The sequence below is a fragment of the Polypterus senegalus genome, chromosome 3 (genome assembly GCF_016835505.1).
Source record: "Polypterus senegalus isolate Bchr_013 chromosome 3, ASM1683550v1, whole genome shotgun sequence".
Lineage (NCBI taxonomy): Eukaryota > Metazoa > Chordata > Cladistia > Polypteriformes > Polypteridae > Polypterus > Polypterus senegalus.
Window position 1 is genome coordinate 146,573,042 of NC_053156.1, and position 24,583 is coordinate 146,597,624.

The window sequence follows — 24,583 nt, forward strand, 5'->3', positions numbered from 1 at the left end:
ATTAAAGCATTATCATAATATACATGTACATATAGTGCAGACAGTGCATATGGTTCATAAAGGGGCTCAGGTTGTGCAAGTTGTAGTGCAAATTTACAATTTATTTATAAATACAAACAGTATTTAAAAGTATATGTTTATAGCTCTTGGGATGAAACTGTTTTTGTGTGTCGAAGTCCATGCAAGAAAGGCTCTGAAGCATTTGCTGGATGGGACAAGTTCAAATAGACTGTAGCATGGGTGAGTGGAATCCATGCAAATGCTGGTGGATTTCTTGAGGCAGTGTGTGATATAAATGTCCTCCAGGGTTGGAAACTGTATCCTCTGCTGTAAACTGTAATAATTTTCGCTCACGACACAACTTGTGCAGCTGTGATACCACACATACAGATAAATACAATAAACAGGTTAAAATACTCTCAGTGGTACACTAAGAGTAACAACAATAAAGCAGCTATGGTATTTGGAATAGTCTGGCCGTTCAGTGTACCATTATATTGTTGCAGAACAATTACATTCAAGTGCCTTAAATTTGTAAACGATATGAATTAATTTAGGTGTATTTGATAAAGTCCATGTCATGGATGTGAATGTAAAAAAGAAAGAGCACAGAAACAGTAGCAGTGTTAAGACACTGGGTGCCGCCAGTTTGCAAAACTGAGCAGAAAATTGCATATGCATGGTGTGAGACTGCCTTAAGAATGCGCGTGGCTTTACGCCAAGTTTACTTTTTAATACATCTTAAAGTAAGCATGGAAATGGGCACATGCAACATTTTTGTGTATACGCATAGTTTATACATGACGCCCCCTTATGCGCTGAAGATTAATTATAGCTATTAAAATCATGTTACTTGATTGAAATGTGTGTCTGTTGTACTCACCATCATTTCAGTTTTTACTCAAACTAATACACAATGGGTGTGTTTGTCTTACAGCAGGGCTCAAAGAGCTTTCTCCACACCAGGCTAAACCTTTCATGACCTTGTGTTTTTTTACCTTACATACAGTGCATCCGGAAAGTATTCACAGCGCATCACTTTTTCCACATTTTGTTATGTTACAGCCTAATTCCAAAATGGATTAAATTCATTTTTTTCCTCAGAATTCTACACACCCCATAATGACGTGAAAAAAGTTTACTTGAGGTTTTTGCAAATATATTAAAAATAAAAAAACTGAGAAATCACATGTACATAAGTATTCACAGCCTTTATTCAATACTTTCTCGATGCACCTTTGGCAGCAATTACAGCTTCAAATCTTTTTGAATATGATGCCACAAGCTTGGCATAGCTATCCTTGGCCAGTTTCGCCAATTCCTCTTTGCAGCACCTCTCTAGCTCCATCAGGTTGAACGGGAAGTGTCGGTGCACAGCCATTTTAAGACCTCTCCAGAGCTGTTCAATCGGATTCAAGTCTGGGCTCTGATTGGGCCACTCAAGGACAGTCACAGAGTTGTCCTGAAGCTACTCCTTTGATTTCTTGGCTATGTGCTAAGGGTCGTTGTCCTGCTGAAAGATAAACTGTCGCCCTAGTCTAAGGTCAAGAGCGCTCTGGAGCAGGTTTTCATCCAGGATGTCTCTGTACATTGCTGCAGTCATCTTTCCCTTTATCCAGACTAGTCTCCCAGTTCCTGCCGCTGAAAAACATCCCCACAGCATGATGCTGCCACCACCATGCTTCACTGTAGGGATAGTATTGGCCTGTTGATAAGTGATGCCTGGTTTTCTCCAAACGTGACGCCTGGCATTAACACCAAAGAGTTCAATCTTTGTCTCATCAGACCAGAGAATTCTGTTTCTCATGGTCTGAGAGTCCTTCAGGTACCTTTTGGCAAACTCCAGGCGGGCTGCCATGTGCCTTTTACTAAGGAGTTCATCAGACCACTAGGACAGCATTTTTTCACTTAAGAAACATAGCAAAAGTTAGACCTCTTATATCATTAAAAGATGCTGAGAAATTAATTCACGCTTTTGTTTTCAGTAGACTATATTATTGTAACTCACTCCTCTCAGGACTACCCAAAAAAGACATAAATCACTTGCAACGAGTGCAGAATGCAGCTGCTAGAATCCTAACTGGGAAAAGAAAATCCGAACACATTTCTCCAGTTTTGATGTCACTACACTGGTTGCCTGTGTCATTCAGGATTGACTTTAAAATACTGCTTATGGTTTATAAAGCCTTAAATAATCGCGCTCCATCTTATATATCGGAATGCCTGACACATTATATTCCAAATTGTAACCTTAGATCTTCAAATGAGTGTCTCCTTATAATTCCAAAAGCTAAACTTAAAAGAAGTGGTGAGGCGGCCTTCTGCTGTTATGCACCTAAAATCTGGAATAGCCTGCCAATAGGAATTCGCCAGGCAAATACAGTAGAGCACTTTAAAACACTGCTGAAAACACATTACTTTAACATGGCCTTCTCATAACTTCACTTTAACTTAATACTGATACTCTGTATGTTCAATTCATCACAATAACTGTTCATAGTGGCTCTAAAATCCGTACTGATCCCAACTCTCTCTTCTGTTTCTTTTTCCGGTTTCTTTGTGGTGGCGGCCTGCGCCACCACCACCTACTCAAAGCATCATGATGCACCAACATTGATGGACTGAAAGCCAGAAGTCTATGTGACCATCATCATCAGGTCCTTCCATGAAAACAGCCAGAAGTCTACGTGACCATCATCATCAGGTCCTTCAATGAAAACCCTAAATACAAAGAGGACTGTTTGACTTATGTTAGGTAGATTGCCCAGAGGGGACTGGGCTGTCTCGTGGTCTGGAACCCCTACAAATTTTATTTTTTTTCTCCAGCTTTTGGAGTTTTTTGTTTTTTCTGTCCACCCTGGCCATCGGACCTTACTTATTCTATGTTAATTAATGTTGACTTATTTTTTATTGTGTCTTCTTTTATTCTATTCATTTTGTAAAGCACTTTGAGCTACATTTTTTTGTATGAATATGTGCTATATAAATAAATGTTGATTGATTGATTGAAGGAGTGGCTTTCGTCTGGCAACTCTACCATACAGGCCTGATTGGTGGATTGCTGCAGAGATGATTGTCCTTCTGGAAGGTTCTTCTCTCTACACAGAGGACCTCTGGAGCTCTGACAGAGTGACCTTCGAGTTCTTGGTCACCTCCCTGACTAAGGCCCTTCTCGCCCAATCGCTCAGTTTAGATGGCCGGCCAGCTCTAGGAAGAGTTCTGGTGGTTTCAAACTTCTTCCACTTACGGATGATGGAGGCCACTGTGTTCATTGGGACCTTTAAAGCAGCAGAAATTTTTCTGTAACCTTCCCCAGATTTGTGCCTCGAGACAATCCTGTCTCAGAGGTCTACAGACAATTCCTTTGACTACATGCTTGGTTTGTGCTCTGACATGAACTGTCAACTGTGGGACCTTAAATAGACAGGTGTGTGCCTTTCCAAATCATGTCCAATCAACTGAATTTACCACAGGTGGACTCCAATTATGCTGCTGAAACATCTCGAGGATGATCAGGGGAAACAGGATGCACCTGAGCTCAATTTTGAGCTTCATGGCAAAGGCTGTGAATACTTATGTACATGTGCTTTCTCAGTTTTATTACTTTTAATAAATTTGCAAAAATCTCAGGTAAACTTTTTTCACGTTGTCATTATGGGGTGTTGTGTGTAGAATTCTGAGGAAAAAATTCATTTACTCCATTGTGTAACATAACACAACGTAGAAAAAGTGATGCGCTGTGAATACTTTCCGGATGCACTGTGAATACTTTCCGGATGCACTGTATAATATTCCACTGCTGCTAAGGCATTTTGAAAGGCAACATAACTACAGTTGTAGAAAAATAAAGATATACAGAAAGGTGCAATGAGGAGTGTTACAGCAGGATGTGATTGGCAGTGGAGATGCATTATTTTGAGACTACAGTGTGTAGTGAGATTGTTAAGTTTGGATTTGTGACTGAGTAAGAGCATAGTGTTGATATTGATTAAAGAACTGATCTTTCTGAATGTTAGCTTTCAGTTACTATAAGGAAACTTGCTGGATTATGAAAAAAAGTCATTTAAATGGATAGTTTATTTGCATACTGCTATTTCTAATATAGGCTTCCATTCTATATTAGAAATAGCAGGTCTGGAAATGTGATGAAAGAAAACATGTCCACAGTCAAATCTGACGCTTCCCAATGCAGTTTTGCTGTAACATAATAATTTACAGTTAAGAAATCTTTAGAATAATGTCTACATTTAGAAAGTCACTTGATTACAACATCCTGTTAGTTGGAGGTTAATATACCCATAAATGAAGGAAAACCTCCTAACTTCTTGCTTCTTGAATGAATACTGAGTAGAGACCATGCAGCACTTTAAGTTCTTTTCTGATAGACACTTTTAAGGGTGAAATTGTGGTCACTACACATGACTGGGATTACTTTCCATTTACCTCACAATTGTTGTTTATTTCAGTAAGGTACTGTTCTTATACATACTGAATTATATTTAATGTTTTAATTGCAACAAATTAATTACTTTTCCTTCAACTAGTGATCTTTATTCTTAATTTACAAATTAAATTAGATTTCTTTAATTTTTAATGCTGGAATCCAAAGAATACAAAGTGTTTGGGAGATCTGTTATGATAGAGCCAGAGTGCTTTACAATGATAGGACCCAAAATTCACCGGATGCATCTAGGCCTAGCAGATAATAATATGTTGGAGTCTGACTTTCCAGTACTGCTTACATTGTCTACTGAATTTATTTTTTTTAATTGCCTTAGCTGAAAATATCTCATAGATAATGAACACTTCACACAACAGAAAACTAAAGGGATGTGAGATTTCATTGAAGCCTACCAGTTAAACAGAACAGAAAATTAACCTTGTTTTATATCTAGACTTTTTGCATCACTGCAATGGACTGGTGGCACCCCGTCAAAAGTTGATTCATACATTGTGCAAAATGATGTTCAGATAGGTTCCCAAAAAAACTAATTGTTATCAATGACATACAGTACTTCGATAAGCACAACTGAGTTGTTTTCAAGATTTTTACTTTATATAACTGCATTCTGACTCTAATGACTTTGAATAGACTAAGTGGGTTTGAGAACATTAAGTAATGTGAAAACTGTATTCTCTTTCTTGGATGTGTTTGTTATACCTTTCATATAAATTTTAAAATGAGAATTCATTTTTCAATAAACTAATGATAGCATATAAAATTCAGCAGGTGGAAGCACAAATTGGAGAGAAGATTTATAACAATTAGTTTTTGGATTAGATACCAGTACCAAAATAGAAACATATTACAATAAACAGGAATGATACAAGAGCACCTTTAAAAATTAAACACATTTGTCAAAACATAAATGCAAGGATAAAAAAAGATTAATTATTAAAATATCAGACCATTATTGATAAAGACCTTCAGACTGAACAGATAAATACAATTTGATGTGTATTAACAAATTACCCGTCTTAGACAACAGACACAAAATGCTACTTAGATTACCAAAACACAAGATAAGATGAGCATTCTGGATACAATTAAATCTTGGCTATGATCGCTTTCATTGATTACATGAAAAATGGGTTGATAAGCTACCTCAGAATGAACAATCTACATTTTTCAATACATATTATTATGTTCTTTTAAAATAATTTGTCAGAATATTTTTAATTTCCTTTTTATTGTTTTCAACATTTTGTTATGTATTGTCAAAAAGCAGACATATAAATATTTAAAAACTGGTAATGGGATAAATATTAAAGAAAAATTGACAAAGAAAAATAAAAACTGAGATTTGAAACAAAATAATATTGAAAGCTAATTAACTTCTATTTCACAATACAGGGTACTACATGTTTCTGGTTTTGTTATTACATTATCTGCTTGATAGCATTTAAAATTACAACCCCGTTTCCAAAAATGTTGGAACACTGTGTAAAATGAAGAAAAAACAGAATGTGATGATTTGCAAATCATGTAAACCCTATATTTAATTGAAAATAATACAAAGACAACATACCAAAGGTTGAAGTTGAGAAATTTGATTGTTTTTTTGAAAAATATATGCTCTTTTTAAATTTGATGTCTCAAAAATATGTCTCAAAAAAATTGGGACAGGATCAACAAAAGGCTGGAAAATTTGTGTAATACTACCAAAAACGGTCACTCCTGTAAACAATATGGCTGTCTCCATGGAAATAATGTAGAAAATAGCAGCAACCATAGAAAAAGGAACTCAAAAAATGGTAGGAGTGGTGTCATCATCAGTGTAATAGTAAAAATTATTAAAAAATGGAAGTAAAAAAAAATTCCAAAACACATATAGTAAATAAATGTGGATGTTCTCAAACATGCATCTGACACTAACCATAGAGAGTCAAATGAGTAAACCATACCTTTGTAGTGTTTGACAGAGGTTTATACATAATGTATTGAACTCTTGTTAAGGCTCCATATTGCTCCTAAAACATGTTTAGATTGAAAGGGGGTCCCAGTTAACTAATTCAGTTGTGTTGTACTGAAACTGACTAATGAATGCAATATTCATACCAATACAACAGAGAGACTGAAGAGAAAACTGAAGATGACAATCACCTCAGTGACTACCTCAACATTGCTTTACTATCAGCCCTGCAGTTCAAGAAGCCATTGGTATGATTCCTGGTCCATTAGAATGTTTTCCTCAATTACTGCACTTACCACAAGATTCCAGGGACTGTGAGATTTCATGGCCAGTTGAGCAAATCTTTTTGCTGATTTTGTGTCTTTTGTAATTTTTTTGTCTCTATTTTTAATGTTTAAATGTTTTGCTGGGGACTTTATATTGTTCCAGTGAGTTAGCATGTAAAGATACTGATGTGGGAAGTGGGTGATTACATAACAATGCCAAATAAAGAATGCATTCCTTTATCTGGCAATTTCTGTGAGGTGTAAACAGAGGAAATGGTGTGCTTTAATTCCTTCAAAGAATATTGTTTCATGTACAGTACAAGAGATGTTGTAAGCATAAACCAATAATCTGATATGGAATATCAAAAGTTTAATGCATATGTGGGCCATTCAAGGCTCATCATGACATCACAATGAACTTTGATATCACTGAAAGTGAATAGATAATTCTTTACATTATCCAGTTCCCTAAGCATTGCTGTTTATGTGGTCTCTCAAGCTATTTAGTATGTTTGTCAGTTTTTAAACATCATTATACCATACTGTTAAAAAAATAAGGAATGGGGAATATTAAAAAAATACAGAATGTGAAGTTAATTATTTATGTACATGGTAATCATTTTTATTTAAAGAAATGTTTTGTTGTATTTCATTTGTTACTTATTGTTTAATTGCATGAATTAACATCTTTTCATTTGTTCTTGTCAAAGAGTCGGTATTTCATCAGTTATTTTCAACTGTATTTCTTGCGCAGAAGGATGGGTTACTTTCTGACTATCTACAAATGCTTGCAGTAGAAAAGCCTTATGATAACATGAGAATTAGATTTACCTTGATCTGTTTGTGATGTAGCGCTCAGCTAATAAGACACAGACAGACAGACAGACACACAGGCAGACAGACAGACACACAGGCAGACAGACAGACACACAGGCAGACAAGGCTTCCATGGCTATGACATATTCAATGAAACCACCTCAATACAAGGCTCTAATTGTAAACAAAACAAGTTGCCTTACCATTTACAAAACTAAAAGTGCCATTCCCCTTGTTACCTGATATTTACGTAAACTTTCAGTCAATATGGCTGATTAATAATCCTAATGAAGTACGTATGCCATGGAAAAAAGTCCAAGATTCACCAAAAACATGGCAAAGAAGGCATTTTCCTATGTTGTTTTAGTGAGGTTTTTGTTCAAATGCAGGGAAAAGATTCTGTACATTTTAAAACTGATTCTTGAAATGTGAATCTATCCCAATCAAAAAACAAGACAAAAGCAACTATATGAATATTAGCAATATTGGCAAGTTATGCTTTTCTGTTATTAATTACATTGTCACTTGTATAAAGTTCTTTCTAAGTCCATTAATGTTTTTGAATAGAGCATATAACGTATTTAAGATTCATACAAATGGGTGAAATATATGATATACCTTTCAATTATGTCTAGCATTTATTGTTTCAAATGCATAATTATGAAATTCATCAGAAAATATCATTTCACCAAAAGCAATATTATAGAGCTCTACCTTCTAAAAGAAATGGAGTAATAGTACAAGGGACATGAGTTTGAGTTCATTACATTAACATGAAACCTGTTCCATTAAATAACATGTACATGCTCTTAAATAAATAGTAGTTCATGCAGATGTCTCTGTGTCTTGGAAAAAGTGCTTTTGAGCATTTAGGGAGAGGAGTGTTACCTTGTATGATGTTTGAAGAAAATAAGATTGACGAAATGAACCCATTAGCAGATAAACTGCAAAATTCATAATAATACATTTAAATTCATGATACTGTGCAGCTCACGGTTATTAACTAAATGTGTCATTTTACTAGAAAAAAGAAGCTCATAATTTTCTCACTATGTGAGAAGATGCACTGTAAGTGCCATAATGATCTCATTAATGAAAATCCTGATTGCTAATTGGGATGGACCTGGTCTTGAATAATAAATTGATACATTTTACTAAAAACAAATCAAAAAGGGATGATTTTAGTGGCAAATTTTGTAATTGTGTAAGATCCATAAAAACTGATTTACTGATTTTGTTAAGAGAATATCTTGTTATTAGTTTATGATGATGAAGGTGTTAAGCGAGTTTGTGAGGTTTCTTCTTCGCAAGTCAACTAGCTACAAGTGATTTCCAGGTTTGTGCATCTCATTTATGTGAGTTACTTGAACCATATTGATAGCTGATGCAATTGTATAAATGTTCAGTTACTTCAGTTTTCTCTTTCAGGCCCTTAATGCATACGGCTTCAAGTTTCACCTATGTATTTATAATATAAGTAGCTGTTTTAATTTTATCCTTTTCTGATTCTACTCACTAGAACTTTAAAGATTCAGAAATATTTCCTACACATTTCAGTTTAATCTTTGTTCAAAAACATCCTGCCACTATAGCACAGTGCTAATTTTCCAAATTATTCCTAAAATTAAATTACCTTTTTACCACTTCAATTATTTACTTTTCAGTATCTGAACCCTAAATTTCAGTACTAATAGTATATAGACCTCCATAATAATAAATAGAGTTAATAATTCTAACAATATCTTGTCTGAATTAAACATATATTAAGACCACACTAGCAATTTTTGTGGACTTTGGGACTCATGTATAACATCATTCACAGAACTGTAGAATTCACACTAAAATGTGGTGTACAGACAAAACTGGAAATGTGCGTATACACAAAAAAATTCAAATGCATAAAACTGTATGTAAGCAAAGTTCCACACACTTCCCCTTTATAAATCCCAATGAACATGAATTTCACATGTACGTGCCTACAGCCCCACCCCGACTCCTCTCAGAATTTTTTTCATATTTGAATATGTAAATCAATATAAATAGCCACTTCCATTCAGTGTTTTGTTAAAATACAATGGCAAAAGCATGTAGAATAAAGAAGAATTTAAGTGTATACGAAATTTAGGTCCTGTTCAGTGAATTATAGGCAAGGAAAAATGTACTATTTGGTGGCTTTAATCTGGAAGTTTCCACTTTTATCTCATTTTCTCATTAAACATTGTAAACTTCATTTTAAAATTGATGTTGAATTCACTAAAGTTTCTCAAACCCCATTGTAACTAAAGCAGCATGTTAAATGCTTCATATTCTATGTGTTCCCCGACCCAGTTGTTAATCGGTATGTGCATCTTAAACAGGATTTCTCTTATACTGATATGAGCAAGCAGCCACTGATCACCACACAGAATACATTTCATTCATTGCTTAGAAGAACATCTATTAAATTCTGTGCTTGTGTCCCCAACCACCAGCTCACAAACCCAACATTTACATGTTATTTCAATTAAACCAGTGGGATACTTATTCATACATTTAGCCTCTTGCAGCCTTGTCATAACTGTCATAAATGTTCTCTGCATTGAATGTATAGCTGCTTTTGCAATATTTTTTTAGAGATATTGTGGCAAGGTGTCCTGGGAATTTAATGGATGTTCTTCTGGATGAGCTTTCTTTATTTTAATAGAACTGTCTCTCTCAAGGGCAGCACGGTGGCGCAGTGGGTAGTGCTGCTGCCTCGCTGTTAGGAGACCTGGGTTTGCTTCCCGGGTCCTCCCTGCTTGGAGATTGCATGTTCTCCCTGTGTCTGCGTGGGTTTCCTCTGGGCACTCCGGTTTCCTCCCACAGTCCAAAGACATGCAGGTTAGGTGCAATGGCGATCCTAAATTGTCTCTAGTGTGTGCTTGGTGTGTGGGAGTGTGTGTGGGCGGACCCTGCAGTAGGCTGGCGCCCTGCCAGGGGAGTGTTTCCTTCCTTGTGCCCTCTGTTGGCTGGGATTGGCTCCAGTAGACCCCCGTGACCCTGTAGTTTGGATATAGGGGGTTGGATAATGGATGGATGTCTCTCTCAAACATACAAACAACCAATTCCAGTTCTACTGTTTTCTTTTTCCACTTAACCAATCACCACAAAATTAGCATCTTCCTATTTGCTACCACTGCAACGCAATGCCCCCATATGTTTTAATTATTAACAATAAAACTTATTTAAATGAAGTTGACAGTTTATCTGTAAAATGTAATATACATACTTTAATGCATTTCATCATAGAAATGAAATCAAGTATACATCCTAGTATTCTAACAGCACACAACTTCAAGAGGCCAGCTCTTGGAAATCTAAATTGACTTAGAAACCAGGGATCATTGTAAATTTGCACTCTCTTCTATTGAATTGAATTGAATTCCTATATTATCATTATATGGTACAATAAGATTCAGCATGCATCTCCTCCATAAACTAATCTATATATTCAAAAGTCAATGTGTGTATGTATGTTCCAGCATCACGTCCGAAAGGCTGGAGTGATTTTCATGAAATTTAGGAAACATGTTTCTCATTGGTCAACTAAAAATGCTGTAGGGTGAAATCAGCCATAACCCACCCCCTTCTGGGTAGGGTGGGGGGGTGATCTTGTGGTCTTGGATGCATGTTATCATCCAGTTGACACTTGGAATGACCACCAGAGGGCGAACTGGAGGTCACTACCAGCATTCATTATGTTTGAGCATCACTGCACTCCTGTTGCTTTTGACATTAAATAAAGTTGGCCAGTTCTGAGCCTCAACTGGATGATAACATACATATAAGAATACAAGACATACACATTAGTGAATCTTCATTGTTTGTTAATTTATTTTATTTTTAAAGTTGTGTTTTTTTTTTTTTTTATTATATTTTTTTCAAAAAAAAAAACCCCTTATTTTCCTCCTGGGCAACGCTGGGTATTTCAGCTAGTTTCCTATAAAATGATTAAAAATGATAAACAATTAAAAATATACAATATGAAAGCATAAGTACAATTTAGATTTACATATAGTGCAAATGGTTCATGAAGTGGCTCAGGTTGTGCAATATTACAGTTGTAGTGCAAATTTACAGTAAGGTAATTGTAATTATAAGTGCAAACAGTTCTGCCAATAGCAATTGATGGAATTATGGAGTAAGTTTATAGCTCTTGGGATGAAACTATTTCTGAGCCTTGAGGTCCATGCAGGAAAGACTCTGAAGTATTTGCCGGATGTAAGAAATTTAAATAGACTGTAGCATGAGTGAGTAGAATTCATGCAGATGCTGGTGGCTTTCCTGAGGCAGTGTATACTATAAATGTCCTCCAGGACGGGAAACAGTAACTGTGTAATACTCTGCATTCTTAACACAACCTGCTGTACAGCTTTCTGATCAGCTGCTGTGTAGCTGTGATACTACAAGTAGATACAATGCATTAAAATACTCTCAGAGGGGCAGAGAGTAATAATGCTAAAGAAGCTACAGTATTTGGAAAACTTTGGCCATTCTGTACACCATTATATTGTTACAGAATGATTGCAGTCAAATGCCTTAAATTTATAAACGATATGCAATTAATTTTGGTGAATTTGATACAGCTCGCATCATGGATGTGAACCTAAAAAAGACCACAAAGACAGTAGCATTGGTTTGATGCTGGGTGTCACCAGTTTGCAAAACTAAGCTGAAAAGTGCATATGCATGGTGTGAGTCTGCCGTGAAAATGTGAGTGGCTTTACGGCAAGTTTATTTTTTATACAATACAACTTAAATTAAGCATGGAAATGAGCAATGCAACATTTTTGTACGTACCCACCCTTTGTACATAAGGCCCATTGATACAATTGTAATGAAGCAGATAACTATCCATCCGTCCATTTTCTAACCCGCTGAATCCGAATACAGGGTCACGGGGGTCTGCTGGAGCCAATCCCAGCCAACACAGGGCACAAGGCAGGAACCAATCCTGGGCAGGGTGCCAACCCACCGCAGGCAGATAACTATCTTTTGTATAATTCACAAAATTGATCTAGAAATTCAATCACTCATACTAGTTTTCTGCTTATTCCAAGTTATACTTTGCATGATTATTATTTCCTTATCAAAATTAATGGTAAACTGGAGTTCTGAAAAGTATGCAGCCCCCATTAGCTTTTTTAAGATTGTTCTGTGAGATGACAAATTTGAAACATGTTTACACAAGTTTTTTCCTCATTGATCTAATGTATCAAAAATAATCCCATTTATGATTGCAAGTAATTTTATTTTATGAAATCTCACAATTTTCAGAGGGACTCCTATTGTGAGAAAAATTACCGCTTCACCTATCATATATTATTCTGACACGATAAATACAATCATTCTGTATAATAAACTATAGTATAGCTAATCTCTGTTTAGTGAAGTTAATTTAACAGAAGTGGAAAAAAACACACAACTACAACTATGCTATCTAGATCATGGATGACAGACAACAAGGGAATATTTTCTGGAATGTTCTATTGGATCAGTTTTGGCTCTGAATGATTTAGCTATAGCTTTGATTAATGAAAATGTATCTAAAGCATAGTACAAGAAGGATAAGAGGGGCAAAAAAGCTAGCACTTAAGTCTTCAATCTGCCTCAAGAATGATTTAACATATGAAGAGGTAGGGGAAGTAACGGCGAAGGTGGTAGGGATGAGAACATGCCCGTACGCATGCGCCACACAGCCGCCCTGCTGGCCGCTGCCGAGAGCTGATTCTACAATAAAAAAATATAATAAAAATAAAAAGAGGAATAACTTCAATCTTCACCCTGAAAGCGGATAGTAGACATCACGTAGTATATGTGTACCAAATTTCTGGTCAATAGGTAAAACAGTTTGCAAGCTACAGGTGATTTAAAATCCTGGACAGACAAACGAACAGCCACGGTAGCGTATTATATATAAAGATATGTGTGGCACAAATCAACAACTTTACGAAAGTCAAGTCACAACATGTACACAATAAAGAAGGATTAGGGTAGCTTTTTGTCATGGAAATACTTTTCACTAGTAATAACTGACAGAAACATAAAAAGGTATACAGTACTGAAAAGATGTAATAAAAAGATGAGCTCCCTCTGCTAGCAAACACAAACAAAGGGTGTTTCAGCAATATAATAATTTAAAGTACCCTATCTGAGAAATACTGAATTTGCTTAAAATGAAGTGATCCAGTCTGAATGTGGATTTTAGTTTAATCAAAATCTGGGGTAATGTGGGGCACTGGGGCGCCACCCCCCTCCAAATAGTTTACAAACTCTACTTAAATTAATTAGGTAATGCATAATAATAACTAAATATATTTGTTTATTTGCACAAGGTGCCTGGAGTCAGTACAGGACAACATCCATTAAAAATTGTTTCCAACTTGCACTTGCAAATGAGAGTATGTAAGTTCTTGATCTTTTGGCAAGCAGGTGACCTGACACAACTCTGCATCCCGGACACTCCCACATTAATTGGCAGAGAATTAGTATTTTTTTTAATCTAATATGATTGGACAATCTTTGAAGCACTATTTCAAGTTAATGCCAATGGTTCACATTTCACACCTGCCATTAATGTAACTACAGATGAGCAAGCACGACTTTACAGAGAAGGCAACTTCAAGCAAAAGTTAAGAAATCATAGAAATTTTGCTTATTTCGCTCATGAAATACCCCTTCATAAATCACTCCTTTAAAAAAAAAGAAGATAAAGGAACTTGGACTGAACCAACCAGACTTAAAAAATGACTTACACACAAACATTTTCCTGCTCATTATAACAAATGGAGTTGGCTAACTGAGTGTGATGTAAGCAATGCCTTATTTTGCTTTCTCTGTTTGCTGTTTCACAGTGTCAAAGCATTGTGGACAAGAACGGGGGTACAAGACATAAAACATCTTTCTGAAAAATTCAAGCAGTATGAAAGTAGCAGTAGTCATCCACAGCAGTGTTTTTCAAACAGTGTGCCATGGCACAGTGGTGCACCAATGAGAGCTACCCAGGTGTGCCATTGAAATAATAGTGTGGCACACTTGGGTGTGAACCTGAGACGGACAATCTGCGCAGGTGGTTGAGATCTATATGAGGAGGATAGGTCTTCCTGGTGAAGCTGGCATAAAAGCAGCTCCTAGATCACTATGTTGCAGACACAGCATTTAGAGCACTTTAGATACGTCACCAAGCTGTTGGGGTCCATCTGCCCTGGGTGTATGGTTGCCAGCAAGTCTCACAGCGCTGGTGGATAGTGTGCATGCAAGTTGTAAGGCAGACAGGGGCAGGCAAAAGGGCAAAGCAGCTTGGAGATGCCACCAAAGCGTTCACTAAGTGCCATATCCGCAAACACTGGTCTTGGAGCTGCTTTTTACCGGATTCTCCAGTAGTCTCGACCCTTCGGGCAGTTGAGCATGTGTATGAGACATAATTTTTTTGTGTTGTCAGAAGTGGTTAGGGTGGTGACCCGGCCGGAACGCCCAGGAGGACCGGAGGAGGGCTTGCGCCTTCCCCAGACCATCTGGGAGCGACCGCCCTGGTTCCTTTGGGGGCCATGGGTACAGAGCTTTGAAGCTGCACCCTGTAGGGGCCCATGGTCACCGCCAGGGGACGCCCCTGTGCCTTTGGAGCCCTGGACCTCAGCACTTCTGCCACACCAGGAAGTGCTGGGGGGGAAGAGGAGCAGGGACACCCGCAGTGCTTCCGGGGATACAGCCGGCACTTCTGCCACACGGGGGCGTGTTGGTGGGTGATTGCAGAGAAGCACCTGGAGCTAATCCAGGTGTGAATAAAAGGGGCAGCCTCCCTTCATTCGAGGCGAGAGTCGGGAGTGGAGTGGACTGAGCTTGCTGGAGGAAGCAAGGAGGCGGCCTGAAGAGGATGAAAGGCATTTTGTGGCCAGGACTTTGGGGACTTGTGGGGTTTGTGTGGCACTTATGACTTTTGTAAATAGTGTAAATAAACGTATCTGCCTGTCTGTGTCGGGGCCAACCTCCACAGTGTTTAGTAAAAAGTGGAGTGTCTTGCGATGAATTTTGTTACAAAAAGTGTGCCACTACAGAAAAAAAGGTTTGGAAACATTGGCACAGACAATAGTTTGAAGCTAATTATTTTGGCAGGCTTAATGAAATGACTCAATTTTATCTGAAAGTAAATGAAAAATTTCAAGCCTGAAAGAAAGGAGGGCAAAATTTATATTCAAGGAAATACAACTATTCTCAGCATAAAGGCAAAATAAGATTTAAGCTGGACTTGTCCTATGGGTGTAGTACAAGACAGGGTGGGGGCCGAGTTACTTTTTAAGATGTGGGGGAACTGTGGATCTTAAAATATGAATTTGTTCCCAGGTGAAATAAGCCTGGTGGACTGCCAGCAAGTATTGAATAAAATTGGAGTAGGAATGACTCCGTGGGTGTGGTAAATGATAAACTGGGATGCAAGATGTGAGGAAAAATAAGAGGACTAGTGATTTATGGAATACAGTGGACGTGGCCAAGGACTGGACATTCTATTAGCAGAAGCAGAATGAGATTTGGATTGGACTTGTGCTATGGATTTGTTATATGTCAGATGAAATTGCATGTACTGGAAGATTACGGAAATAAGGATGTGGACAATATGGTCTGGGTATTGGTAGAATGGGCACTGGGCAAATTGGCAAAGGACTGGGCTATTTACAGACAGGTGTAGTATATAATATGGGTGGCAGGTGCACCTGTTCCTTTTCATATCTACAGGGCAGGTTATGGGAAGAACAAGGAGACTGTGGATGTAATGGACTGAAGTTTTGGAACACAGTAGAAATGGGAGAGCTAGCATCAGACTGGGAAGCATGGTGGAAAGGGTATAATACATTTTAGCTTGGATTTATCCTATGGGTCTAGTACTGGACAGGCCAAGATGTGCATTGGCACTATGGTGAGGAAAGATAGATAGATAGATAGATAGATAGATAGATAGATAGATAGATAGATAGATAGATAGATAGATAGATAGATAGATAGATAGATAGATAGATAGATAGATAGAGACATGAAAAGCACTATTTAATAAATGAGTATGAAAGGTACTATATAATAGATAAGTGCTTCAGTTTATCCAATCAAAATCTGTCCCCACTGCCAAATTTTTTTCACCAGCTGCCACTGCAATGATTATGCAAAAACATTAATAGTTTTCATGGCTTCTGGAGGTGGCACATTTCTAAAGAATAATGGCATAATGACATAACTGTTCTGGGTAAATACTTTTTCAAAGTACTGTTTGCTTACGACATATTGTATTTAGGAGAGTGTTAATAAATGTTCCACCAGAATCCCATTACTTCGGCAACATTTACAGATACATTTGTGTAAATCTAATTTAGAACATACACTATTGAGAAATTAACAATGCAATAAAAATGTGATTTTCATTAACTAAAGATATCACATGTTCTTTTAATTAAAGGGGGAAAAGAGCAAATAATATGATTTAAACATATAAGAAATGATGTATAATTACAATACTCAAGATTAAGATTAAAATAACAATAGAAGGTTAACTGATTGAAATTTCATCTTATATAGAAATAAATTACTACAACAACAAAGTTTACTGACTATTGTGAAAACCAGTAGGCATTGTGGTTTCCAAAAATATACTTCTGAACTTCTAATTTAAATAGTTTCTATAAGATTACTCATCCTTGTTCTAAAATGCTTCCTTAAAGAGTAATGTCATTTGTTCTAGTGCGACAAAATGCTTTTATTAAACAATATTCTTGTATATTCATCACTCTTCACTTTCAGGATTATAAGTATCCCCAAGTAATTTTTTACAAAGATTAACAAATGTCAACAGGCAAAATGAAATAAATATTCTTAATCATTTGGCACAGACTTTACTAAAGACAAGACTGACAAAGCCAAAGATTGGAAACAATTAATGATCTTGTATCGTAGTCACAAAGGATCACTAAATTCAAAGTCATAAGGGAAACAACTAGATTCAATTCCAGAAAATCTGCATGAGTTTAACCAGTAAACTCCTTAAAAACATTTTTTTTCCACTAATTTTTTGCTTGCATATGATGTCTGTAACAGAAACACATACAATGAACTTATTTGCTAGATTTCATATTCTGCTAATTGTTACTGAGAGTTGTGTTGTTAATGGTAAAGAATAAGGACTAAAATAAATGAGTTTTAAATATGACAAGGATGAAACTTGGCAGTAATCAGCAACACCATCTTATATTTAACTGACAAAATCACTTTTAATTATTATAAAAACATCAATATATCTAGGAGCAAATTTCCAGGACGGAACTCTCCACTGGAACTTTCTTGAAGAGATCCATCTTTTCTGCTTAACCAGGTATCTTGGTAAAACTTTACATGTATTACTGTATTACTTACAATCTGCATTTTTTTCCAGAGGCATTGGCTTTTAACAGGTTGTCTTTCTCTGCGACACAAACATCCCTTACTTTATTCAGAAACACGGTATAGAAAACATGGATGAAGCATCTTAAGTTTAGTGGGGGTTAACCATAAACATTATCAACTGGAAGACACCTATTTGGCCCTTGATTTATAAGTATTTCTTCCACTATAGAAATAATTGCACTACAGTTAGATGAAGAATTGATCTTTATTACAGCCAAGATATTTCTTCAGTTCCTGATTTAACCTCTCCTTCTGTCCTGGGATGATAACAAGATAAGTTTTATTCATAATTTTGTGAAATGGATTTGCCAAAAACAGGAAATAAACTGGGAGCCATGATCAGTTTTAGACAATGTCCACTACCTTTCCTGACACCTACAGTTGTAAGTTCAAAGTAGCAATAAAATTAATATGTCCACATCTAATTAGGACGTCGGAGTAAACCAAGTACTGCTTCAGAACTAGAAAACACATTTTAACTTCTCAAGGCATCTGGCAAGGACGCTTTAATGACATCTCTCACTGGAAATGTCCTCAGTGTAACTACTGGTAGGAGAATCACAAGTAGACTTAGGATGTGTCTGAAGAATTACATCCTTCAGATGGTTTGACAGCATCTGGCTTTCCACAGCAGAACCTACATATTGTTGCTGGTGACACAAAAGCCTGGTCTGTCCTGCCTACCTTGTTGAAGTGCTAGGAAAGCAGTAAAGATAATGAGACAAAGACTGTGCTAAATGTAAGAAAATATCACCAACTTTTTTCTAAGGGGAGTGTACTAATCTAAACAATGCACATATGTGTTTTTTTCTACTCATCAATACTGGGAAACAAATAACTTTGACTACTTGCATGTTACCATAAGCATTAGTAATATGCACAAAAGACGAAACATATGATGAAGGTTTAGTAACCAATATATTGTCTCTAACTTTTCAATGTTAAATTGCATTTTACCAGTTTTTCCTTTTGCAGAAGAGACCTATATGTAGAATCTCAGAGTAATCCAGTGCAGCATACCGTACATGAAGTAATTTACTGAAGGACATAAAATAAATAATAAATGAAAGTTCAGTTCAACTTATCTCCAATGAACCATATATTTTGTTGTTTACCTATATTAAAAAAAAACAGAATTTGAGTAGTGTATGAAAAACTGACCAAAATAAAGAGGTCAAATCAAGTCAAGTTGGGGAGCATGCACTGGTAAAGTGTGTTGAGCACCTCCAACACAATGAAACAGCTCGGGATCCCAGTTGGCAACACCCCAGGCAGACATGCGGTCCAGTCCCACACTCCGGAAATTAACTTCTATCTACCGCAACCAGTTGTTACGTGGGCGACCCCTTGGCCTGGTCCATCCACTTGGGTCCCCAACAGTGAGGATACTACAAGCTAAATCACCATTGGGGAATCGCATCATTTGGCCATAGTGCCGTAACTGATGCTCCCTCACAATGCAGGTAATGTACCCCATTCGGGACTCCATGAGCAACCGCTAATTCGACACAAAGTCAAACCAGCGGTACCCAATGGATTCTCCGGAGAGACACGGTACCAATGGAGTCCAGTCTTCGTCTCAGATCACTGGATAGTGTCCATGTCTCACAAACATATAACAAGACAGGAAGAACCAGGACTCTAAAGACTTGGACCTTCGTCCTTTTGTATAGATATCGGGAGCACCAAACCTCCCTTTATAGCGACCTCATCACCTCCCATGCTCCCCCAATCAGTCTACAGACTTCATAGGAAGAGTAACCAGAGACATGAATGTTACTGCCAAGATAAGTAAACTTCACGACAAGGTCAACACTCCCTTTGCAGACAAACACACTGCTGATGGCTGTGCCAAAGAGGTCATTAAAGGCCTGGATCTTGTTTTTTGTCCAGTACACTTGCAAGCAAACGCACTCTGACTCCTCGCTAAGTCCCTCAAGCACCCCAATCAGAGCCTTCATTGACTCCACAAAGATCACAGCATCATCAGCAAAGTCAAGATCAGTGAATATTTCTTCACCAAAAGATGCCCCACAGCCGCTGTACCCCCACAATCTTGCCCAACAACAAAGTAGGAGTAAGAACACACATTCAAATAAAGAGGTCGTGAAAAATAAATCTATTTTGTCTTTTTCCTTATGCTTTTATAGCTAAGCATATACTATATGTTAGTGAAAAGCATCATTAAGCTTTAGTAAGACAGTGATATTAGTAAAATCTTGATAGAATATAAAAAGACACCAAATAGAACATCATATAAGCTGTTGAACTGAAGGATGCAGATTATTTCAACGCTTACCTCACACACCACAGCATGGTTTTGTTCATTCTGTGCTTCAATCAGCTCAGCAAGAAAGTAATCTCCATACATAGCCGTAAGATCACTGTTATACTGTGTGAACAAAGGAATGAGATCATCGTGGTCTTCAACTCTGAAATGAAATTAGTATGCACTCAGTTTTTTTCTATGTATGCACTAACATATTTAACAGGGAAGTAAAAATATAAACAATTAATTATACAATTACTTAATTATTCCTGGAAAATATCACTAGCTTTCGAAAAGTGAAAAATTTCTGTCATTAAACTACTTTGTTAATTGTATTTTTTTCTTTTTTTCTTTGCTGTATTTCTGAAGTAGCATTATTTTCTACATTAACCTACAGCATGGAGCTTGTCCTTCTGGTACAATCCAATCATATCCATCAATGTTCTGTGCCCACTTTGTACAATTCAAGCCTATTGTGTGGGGGTCAAGAAATATCGCAGCAGCATCAGGTGTGAAATAAAAACCAACAGTCTATTCCATCACAGAGCCCAGTCATTCTTGCATCTTGTGGTCATGCATGAAACACCTAACAAGGGTTTCTACATACACTATCTACTTTATTATAATCTACTGACATGTTAAAGAAACTCTTTGTATTTTTAGGGGGATCACTATAACCTACAGTTTCCACTTGTTATTTCTCACTCACAAATCAAAAGCAAGTGAATAGGCGGGGAGCACTACTTATTTTATTCAGTTTCATTATTTGCAGTTCTGTCTTTATATGACTATGAATTACTGACATCATAGTTGACTTTTAAATTTGACTGAAAATTCCTTGAAGGATAACTTGCCATTGTACAAACATTCTATATTTCAGACAATTTATTTTATATTTTTTATTGTCTGTGGTGTTTGATATAAGCAACCTTCAAGTGAAAAAGTAGCAAAGTAACCCAATAGCCTTAGAGTCTACAGGCAATTCTCTACGGTACTCTAAAGTAACAATCCTAGGATGTGTTCAGCAGAATGGTTTTGTTTCAACTGTTTAAGAGAGGGAACTATCCTGTCTTGGTACATGGTTCTCTCATTTTGAGTTTACAAATATTTGTGATAGGTGAACTGTAGCAGCTGGACATATAAATTAAATATTAACACATACTTTGTCAAAAGGAAGAAAATAGAAATTCTGTACAAAGAAGAAAGTATTTCCTAATGTATATTGCTGTAAAATATTTGAAGGTCCTGCAGTAGAAAAAGATAATATTAACATGAAGAAAACCTGGAAATTACATAGGAAATAAGAGCATGACATATGAAAATAAATACTATATTTTCTTAATCCAATGATGTTTATATAATTATGATTCTGGAAACAAAATAAATTATCACAAAAAATCTGCAGGCTAATATTGTGTCAGTTTTAGAATGATTTGACTCTTCTGTTCTATTAGGATTAAAACAAATTCTTCATAATAAAAAGATGGACACATAATGCTTTTTGCAATTTTCTTAAAGTAGGTTTCCAAAACATGTATTGCAAGCTAGACTACTTCCTTGTGCTACCCAGATAAAAAAGCTACATAACAAAGACAATCCTGAATTTTTCAGCTTTCAGATTTCCAGTCTATTGTCACTTTTAAAATCCATTATAAAAAATCCAATCTAGAAATTAGCAACTGATATACCCTGCTGCCATCAAGTAATACAAATGACAATATTCGTATATGAAAAATTTCTATGGGCACTGTACTGACAATGTTTAGATTTAACTGAGGCTCTTTTTTGAATGTTTTTCTGTCCATTTTTTCTTTATCTTTGTTAATTGTTTTCACCTTTATGCTTTTATTTTACTTTTCATTAATTCTTTGATTTCAGGAACATTGCATAATTCTGTATTAGTGAAGTATTATGATGTGTTACTTAATTCATATTTATTATGTTAATTTTTCATTTGGGAGAGCTTTCGAATTAAGCTGCTGCCCTCAGGTGTTGAACTTATCTGAGGGCTATTTAATAGCTAATTTTGGTAACATGCTGGTAATTGTTAATTTTCTGTTTCTCTTTAAAGATTTGCATTTTGAAATGTAGTGCTTTTTATTTTTCTAGAGTTTGTTTGGAATTTAATTGACAATATGCACACTTTCTTCCAGATTCCACATAAGCCTGCTACTTCATTTTTGGCCCTAATATCAATATAGACCAGCTATGGTGTATTTTCACCTGATCACTTCAAAAAGTGCCCAGACTTACAGTAGACAATGTAAGTCACATTATTCACACATTATGCCACACATCAGGAGCTAAAAAGGAGAAAGGCTTCAAACTATACGTTTCAAGCTATATCTGCATTTACAAAGGTAGGATCCAGGTGTATTAGCATGTTTGTGTACAAGTCAAGGTTAACATAGTGATACTGCTAATGTGTGTCAATCCCTGTTACAAGATTCCTAACAGCTCTGTCAAATTCAGTTTCAAACAAGGATTCAGAGAAAGGAGAGGTTACCATTACAGCTCAGTGTTACAGATCAATGAGGAAAAGCCAAAAGCCTCACAGTTTGTGCATAAGTTCTCCTGCAGGTTCAGTGCAGGCTTGTTCATGAGACAGGTTCCTGTGTGTCAAGTTTCTGTTAATCATATGATCTAATAGCCTATTGTATATATACTATAATAGGTTTGCATATACAGTATTTTGTATGATAGATCACATAAATCACAATTTACAGTGTGTAAAAATATGTGAAAGTAGTGGGATTTACAGAAACTAGATTGAGTTTCGATGCTTCATGTTCACATGTTTTGTGATCCCTAATATTTTAAGTGAGTAAAATGAGATTAATAATGTTTTGCTATAATTTTGGTGTTTAATCATTAAAGTTTATTCAGGGACAGGTGAATATGTATGTAAGCTTAATAAGTAATAGCATACAGTAAGTCTTCTGGACAACTTACCTTGTAAAAAAGCAAATGTCTCTGTCTGAGCCAGCAAATTGGTGAATGCCAAAACACTAAACCACTACTTTATTGAAAGTATCTCAATTTGTTTTCTCAGTTGAGGGATCTCCTCTCTGAAAGACATGTTTTCATCAAGCACTAGGTTAACAACAGCTGGATCCAGAGCTGAAGCATAGCCGTGGTCCTAGAGGATTTTATCATCCTCCTCATCTGGTGTGTCATCCTCCATTGGTCGCTTTCTCCTCTCCCAATCCCCCCTTCATGAAAGTGGAACGGAGAAATTGTTCCACTCAAACAACACAGCATCCTTTCCCTTCTTCAACAGCTGCAGCCAGGTCTAATACTGTGCCTCATGAAAATCCTCTTTGTAGAATGTTGGCTAAAAACTCAGGTATGATGACTAACTGTAAAACTCTCTCTACAGATAGCAATGATTCATTTAGATTGAGTTTCCCCATCAAAGGGAAATGTATGAAAATTAAGTACCTTGCTGTACTTACTGGAAGCTGAACATACACGTACACAAAAATGTTCAGCTATACAGCTCTCTGTACACTGAATCTTACACTTCTTTTTCGTGGACATTCTGGCCACTAAACAAAAATCACAGCTACAGTATGGAGAAAGGAAGTGATTGAGCGTGCTGAGATTTTACTGGAAGTATGTCAGCACTATCCTCTGCATATAGCCCATTGAATAAAATAAATTAAATGATCAAAGCATTGTCTTGGTAAATTGCTTTAAAAAAGTTTTAGCCCTTTCTTTTGCAACTCAGTAACAACAGTTAGATGTAAATAATGAAAAAAATTATCCAAATGTTTTACAGCAAGGAAATACTATAGGTAAAAATTAAACTTCCTATCCTATATGAAAAATGTGAATATTTAAATTAGGAGAGCTGTTATGGTTATGTTATGACTGGGAATCCTAAAGCACCTAAATCCCAAAAGCACTTCGAAAAATACCCAGTAAAAGGAGAACTCTCGTCAAAAACCCCGGCTGGATATAAAAACAGCCACATAGAATCTTTACAAAATAAATGGTTTATTCTCACAAAAACACTCTTCAAAAAATTAGGCTCCATAGGACACAAAAGCCCAAAATTGAGTTGCCTAAAACAGAAAGGTAATTCAATGCAAGCAAAGTCCTAATACAGGAATCCAAACAGTGGTCAAAATTCAGAGCAAAACAGGTTGAAAGTCTAATAAATCACAATAAGCACAGTAGAAACACATTAACTCACTAAAACTCCCAAGTGCATTATGAGCCACCAGGATCCTCCATATTTATAGGGCAAAGGGCAGTTTCTGGCAGTTTCACCCACCTCTTGGGGGGATCACTCGCAAAACACATGTAACATAGCATAGGGATAGAAAATAAAGTAGATATTAAGCAAATGTAACATTAACATACCTCAATGACTC

At 36.4% G+C, this 24,583-nt stretch overlaps 1 protein-coding gene across 1 annotated transcript in view; it reads right to left on the bottom strand.

Moving 5' to 3' along the window:
• The window catches only part of cfap61 (cilia and flagella associated protein 61), a 337,473-nt gene that overhangs the window by 226,369 nt on the left and 86,521 nt on the right, over positions 1-24,583 (bottom strand). The window contains exon 8 of the mRNA XM_039748028.1: positions 20,235-20,367. Coding sequence (XP_039603962.1) covers positions 20,235-20,367 — 133 coding nt within the window. The remainder of the gene's footprint in view (positions 1-20,234; positions 20,368-24,583) is intronic.